The sequence below is a fragment of the Vicia villosa genome, linkage group LG6 (genome assembly GCF_029867415.1).
Source record: "Vicia villosa cultivar HV-30 ecotype Madison, WI linkage group LG6, Vvil1.0, whole genome shotgun sequence".
Taxonomy (NCBI): Eukaryota; Viridiplantae; Streptophyta; class Magnoliopsida; order Fabales; family Fabaceae; genus Vicia; species Vicia villosa.
In genome coordinates, this window is record NC_081185.1 from 97,767,328 (window position 1) to 97,773,792 (window position 6,465).

The 6,465-nt window shown below is 31.8% G+C and overlaps 1 protein-coding gene across 4 annotated transcripts; it reads left to right on the forward strand.

Annotated features, from left to right (window-relative positions):
- Positions 1 to 588: 588 nt before the first annotated feature.
- Positions 589 to 6,260, forward strand: LOC131609380 (phosphoinositide phosphatase SAC8-like). 4 transcript variants are annotated; one of them, XM_058881067.1, is made up of 20 exons: positions 589 to 879; positions 1,596 to 1,670; positions 2,112 to 2,239; positions 2,338 to 2,429; positions 2,544 to 2,601; positions 2,792 to 2,848; positions 2,979 to 3,011; positions 3,167 to 3,248; positions 3,345 to 3,451; positions 3,604 to 3,690; positions 3,791 to 3,868; positions 4,073 to 4,140; positions 4,317 to 4,415; positions 4,533 to 4,632; positions 4,744 to 4,852; positions 4,932 to 5,004; positions 5,089 to 5,182; positions 5,273 to 5,359; positions 5,501 to 5,585; positions 5,676 to 6,260. In XM_058881067.1, exons 1-20 carry the CDS (start codon positions 720 to 722, stop codon positions 5,801 to 5,803), a joined length of 1,800 nt encoding a protein of 599 aa, XP_058737050.1. In that variant the 5' UTR covers positions 589 to 719; the 3' UTR covers positions 5,804 to 6,260. The 4 variants fall into 4 exon arrangements, with proteins under 4 accessions (XP_058737050.1, XP_058737053.1, XP_058737051.1 ...); XM_058881070.1 differs by having other exon boundaries at positions 5,519 to 5,585; positions 5,676 to 6,258; XM_058881068.1 differs by having other exon boundaries at positions 4,076 to 4,140; positions 5,676 to 6,257.
- Positions 6,261 to 6,465: the final 205 nt, after the last annotated feature.

Consider the following 6,465-nt stretch of genomic DNA (forward strand, 5'->3'; position numbering starts at 1 on the left):
TATATATATATATTGTTTATAAATAAAATTTATATTATTTATTTTCTATTAATTTTTTTAAAAAAGTATGTCAAATATTTTTTTAAAAAGATTTCTCAATCATATTTAGAAGCGTGCTTTTAAATTAGATCAAATTTATTTGAGTAATATCAAACTATGTTTCTTCTAAAATAACTCCAAGTATGTTTATTCTCACAATTCGTGCATTTATTTTAATCATAATATTTTTTAGTATATAAATTTTAACTCAACTAATAGAAATTAATTTTTTAGATTGAATTTAAACTCTAATATTCACAATTATGTATTAAACTTTTAATAATTAATACTACTCCGTCTATATTGTATATGTGAACTTTTAATAGTTAAATCTAAATATTTTTGAAAAATATTTAGACAAGGTTGAGTAATAATTTCTAAACAAATTAGTCATGCTCCACCCTGTATAAAAAAAAAAAATCATTTGTGTTTCATTTTTTTAACCTACGAATTATTGATTTTAGCATGATCTGGAATTGATTTTTAAACTATTATTCTGAGGGTATAAAAGTAATTTTAATCCAAAATGGTTACAATAATGGTGTTTAGTTGTTGAAGATGAAGAACAGGTTGTTACATACGACTACGACTTTCTCATAAATTCAAACCAAAATCCGCATTTTGATTTTATCTTCCTAACATATCAAAGAATTATCTTGTTTTTCCTCAACCATTTGGTAATGGACACTGAATCCCCTTCAGATTCTGCTGAAAGATTCAAGCTTTACGATGAGCTTGAATTGCAAGAGTTTCAGGACAAATTTGTAATCAAATCCCATCAATCTCCGAATCATGGCTTCTGGATTAGTCGTGTTGATGGAAACATCAATTCCCTTGATGGTAATTTCTTCTTCTTTTGAGTTTATTGGTTTGAAATGGAAATAAGATGTTTTACTTTTATGAAGCTTGTAGCTTAATTATTGTCATTTTTTAGGAGAAGTTGATTTGCTTTTCAAGTGGAAAGTTTTTTTGTAGGGTTTTGGTTTTGGTTAGTTATTAATATTATTTTGGGAAAGAGAGGATTATGAGTAATCTTTTACATTTATACATTTATTAATGATTTTGTTTATAGCCTAAAACTAATGTTTCTTTTGCTTGCACTTATTCAGTTACATATTTAAAATTACCATTTTTTTGGTAATAATTTCCTTGATATTAAATGAAAATGTTGTGTCAGATGTGTGGTAAAGACTAGACGTGATAGAATTAGAAATGAAAATATTAGAGAGACCGTTGGGGTAACACCTACAATAGAGGAAATGGTGGAAAATAGACTTAAGTGGTTTTGACATGTAGATAGAAGACCTGCAGATTCTGTGGTTAGGAGAGTAGATTAGATGGAGAGATGTCAAACAACTAGAGAAAGAGGAAGATCTAGAAAGACTATAAGAGAAGTTATTAAGAAAGATCTCTCGACATTAACGATTTGGATATAAACATGATCCTGGATAGAACATTGTGGCAAAAATTGATAAGGTAGCTTATTCCACTTAGTTGGATAAGGTTTGGTTGATGTTGTTGTAATCTTTTTTTTTTTTGGCATGAATCTTTTACAGGTGACGCAGTCTCAGAAAGTCCAACAAAGACGTCTACGATTTATGGTGTCGTGGGTACAATAAGATTGGTTGTAGGTAGATATGCTTATAATTTTATCTTGAGTTGCTTTTTTATGTTCTTGCATATGCATTCGATCTTATCTTATCATTTTGCCATTTTGTTAGATGAGTTCCTTAAATGTCTATGAAGTAAGATGTTACTGGATGCATGTGGCGAACATTTTTACACTAATGGTGCAAATCAGTTAACATAGTCTTGTTCATACGTAGTAGCAGCGTATATTTTCTGTAATTAATAGCATTAAACAACCCTGCAATTGTTCTTCTTTCATTTTCCTATTTAAGGAAAGCCTTCTTCTCAAGTAGATTATGTTGAATGCATTGGTTTAGCAGAAAGAAGTTAAGCTAGCTACAAGAACTAAAGAAAAAAATATTTATTTTTTCTCGGAACCATCTAGTCTAACAACATAACTTCATTTATACATATTAAGGTTCAATAATGCTATCTTGATACAGGAACTTATGCCATTGTAATAACTTCTCGGAAGGAAGTTGGAAGTTTCCTTGGTTTTCCGGTGTATCGCTTGATGTCTATGAGAGTTCTTGCATGTAATGAGGCTCTGAAGTTTTCAACTTCTCAAGAAGTAAGAGGTTGTGTAATTATAAGTCGTCGAGGGATCAATCAAGTGTTATACATGTGATCCATACTTAATATGTCCTCTGTGTTCGATCTTTTTTGTAGAAAAGGGACGAAGAATACTTCTTGACGTTATTGAAAATGGTAGAGTCAATGCCAGGCCTATACTATTCTTATGAAACAGATATTACATTAAAGTGAGTGCCGCGGTCCTTATATTGCTGGTTCATTTTTATTATCATCTTAGTCTCTTAATACTCATATCATTGCAAGTTTGATGTTCATAAGATGTAATTCGTATTATCGATTAGCTTGCAGAGAAGAAGCAAGTTAGTTGAAGGGTGGATGAGTAAGCCACTATGGAAGCAGGTTAGTTGACATGATGCCCCTGCAAGGTGTCACAAAATTCTCCTTCAGACCAACTTCTCTTGTGCATTTACTTTTACAATAGGAAAGATCGAAGAAAGGCCTTTTCAACCCGTTGACATCATTTGATGCAATAAGAAGAGGGAAAATTGCTTAAAATTTTATGGTTTCTTTTTTCCGATTTATATTTCAGGCTGACCCGCGATATGTATGGAACAAACATCTTATGGAGGAGCTCATTGAGTTTAAGGTCAGATAATTTTGCAGCATTTTCTGTTTGTTGAAGTAAAAGTTCCTTTTCAATTTCACTAAAAAATTAAGTCTTCTTAAAGCTTTAATGAACTTCAGCTTCTCCTAACATAAAATCTTTTTTATGACAGCTTGACAGATTCATCTTGCCCCTAGTACAAGGGAATATCCTGAAAATTTAATTACTTTTTCTCTCTCCTGACCCCTTTCTGCATGAATGTCTATGTGTGCATGTGTTCTCTGTATAATATTAGTACATGAAAATGAAGTATGCATTCTCTTATATAAGTCTGCTACGTTGTTCCTTAACCGACACTTAAGCTTCCAAACAGCTGAGCTGAAGCTAAAAGACTCGTGTGCTAAACTCACATTAATATCAAGGAGATGTACACGACGTCTAGGTACAATGTCCGACGGTGCTTCATTTTTATAATGGTAGTTCAATAAATTTGCAATAAGTTAATAACTCATTATAATATGACAATATGGTGACGTAGGAACTAGAATGTGGAGAAGAGGAGCTAACTTTGAAGGTGACACTGCCAATTTCATTGAAACTGAACAGTTACTGGAAACTGAAGATTTCAGTTTCTCATTTTTGCAGGTATTATTTTACATTAATATCTATTTCCTTTGGATAGTTTCTCCTTACAGCTGTTTTGCTTTCTGCTAGCAGATCTAGTTTTATAATTTACATTACAATATTGATTTTTGAGCTCCCTGTTTGTGATCTGTACTCTAATTAATATTTTGCAGGTTCGAGGTTCAGTTCCTCTTTTGTGGGAGCAGATTGTTGACCTAAGCTATAAACCACACCTTAGGGTTATTAGTCATGAGCAAACAGTACAATTCTATTGCTCAATTGTTTTGGTTCTTAAATTGTTTTCACAAAATATAGTTATATTTGTTTCTTATTGTTTTTCCCCTTCTTGTTTTGTTTCAGCCAAATATTGTGGAGCGTCATTTCCATGATCTCTCACAAAGATACGGAGAGATATTAGCAGTTGATCTAACTGACAAAGTAAGACTGTTCTATCTACTCTGAATCTATCGCATATTTATTTTTCAGATTGAGATTGAGGCCATGGACTGACCAAGTTTGATTGGCATACCCTTTAGCATATACATTACCCTTAGCCAATCTCTACAACGAACTTTCCCTTTCAACTGTTTTGTTACTTTTGTGTTCTATTTTGATCAATTTCTTGTTAATTTTACTTTGAAGCAGCATGGTGAAGAAGGTCAACTAAGTGCAGCATACGCCGCTGAAATGCAAAATCAGCAAAATGTGAGGTGATAATTTCGACTTTTTTCTTATACTCTATTCTTGTGTTGCAAACTTGCAACCTTTGTGTTATGAACTCCGCTCTGATTGTGTTATATATCATTGTTTGTTATGACTAATCTTTTTCACGTTTTTTCTTTTACATCTGTTGTTTTATGACTCACGGATCATGACACTATGGCAGATATGTGCCTTTTGATTTCCATTTCCACTGTGGGAACTCAAATTATGATGGTATGAAAATCCTTTACGATCAAATTTCAGAGGATTTTGAAAAACAAAGGTAATAAAAAGAAAATTCAAGTATTTATTAACGAATATCAATAGCTAGTTGCCACAATCCTGATATGCTGGTAATCTACGATTCAGATTTTTAATCATTTCTGTTTCAGCTGAGCAGATACTTCATGATAGATAGAAAAGGAGATATACTAGAGGAGCAGAAAGGAATTATCAGAGCAAACTGCATCGATTCCCTTGATCGAACAAATGTCACTCAGGTTCCCCGCCATAGGATAATTTGATTTAAAGTTTCTTAATCCATGTCTGACTGTCCTCCTTTGTGTAAGTTATGCAACTACTTATTTTGATTATCTTGCCGCTGTTTGCAGTGTTATATGGCACAGAAGGCATTAAATCTTCAATTGCAGAGAATTGGAGTTCTTACCTGCTCCGAGTGCATTTCAATGTTTGACAAGGAAAATGGAAAATTTAGAATATGTATGAAAGTTCTTGATAAACTCTATTATTTTTTTATGAATTATAATCCTGCTTATTTGAATCCAATAATTTTATTTAGTATGGGCAGAGCAAGGTGATGAGATAAGCCAGGAGTATGCTGGGACTAATGCTCTCAAAGGAGACTTAGTTAGGTACGAAGAATTTCGGTAATGAACGAATCCTGTGCTTTTATGTTTTCTTATGTCATCCTGATAAATTTTTTATTTATGATGCAGATATGGAAAGAAAACCCTAGCTGGATTAATCAAAGACGGGATTAGTGCAGTTTCGCGCTATTACTTGAATAATTTTCACGATGGAATTCGGCAGGTAAGTTCGTTTATGTTCATGATTCATTGCAGTCAATAAATATGTGGCAGTTTATCCAAAAATGGTTAATGAGTTTGATGTCTTCTGCAGGATGCTCTAGATCTGATAAGCGGTCACTATACTGTCCGAAGAAATGCTCCTTCTCCTTTTCAACGAAATAGCTTTGAACCTTTATCTGTAAGTAACATCGGATCCTAATATCTCCATTTTCTACCACCTGAATCGTAAAACTTCTAATGGTTGAAAAAGAAAATGAGCTAATCTTGTCGTGGTTGAGATCTTATGAAACCATTTTAATGTGCTTGACATGCTTTATAGAAAAATGTAACTTTGCAGTACCTCCCTGTGGCATCAGCTTTGATCATTGGTAGTTTGACAGCAACTTCCTTCACTCTTCATCAAGGTATTTAACTTTCTTTTTCTTGATGCTTGCTTCGCCTTTTCTTTTCATTTTTTTTTAATTTAAATTTGAAAACCTGTTGTTATTTTATAGCGGGCCGAAACACGCAGCAGTATGTGTCTTCTGTAATCTGTGCTGGAATAACTGCTGGAATCATGGCAATTGTCAAAGCTAATGGAAGGCAGTTCTGCTCAAGGCCCCGATTGTGTGGTCTCTTGTGATACAATTAACCATGATTTTTTACTACCCTTTTGAACAAAACTTCAAAAAGAAGAAGAAAAAACGGTGGTCTTATTCCAGACATTGTAAATATATGATTAAATTTGATGCTTATGTTGATAAATATTGTTTTGGCCTTTTGGGATAGGTTGCTATCCATAAACTGTTCATATTGCATGCACAGCCACTTTGATTTTTTTATTTTAAATATAAAAAAAAAGGTCTTATTGATATTAAAATTACTTCATACTTCAATATTTTTACATTTTTTTATATATAAATATTATCAATTATTTGGAAGGAAAGATTATCTTTATCTTAATCTTAATCTTAATCTACTTAATATAAATGTAAAGAAGTCATGATGGCAACCCTAGCCACATGTCTTCTTGGTAATAATCCTCGCCACATGTCAATTGATAATAATTCTAAATAAAACCCTAATTATACAAACTATATATATTAAAATAAATAATAATAATATAATACTAAACTAAACCATCATTATTAATAATAATAATAATAATAAATAATATAATATCTAACTAATAAAAATATTAAAATAATAATAAGTAGATAATTGTCATTTGATAATTTCGAAACCCGCTAGATACAAATTGCTTATTAAAAAAAATTGTCATTTGATAATAATTTTAAATTGCAA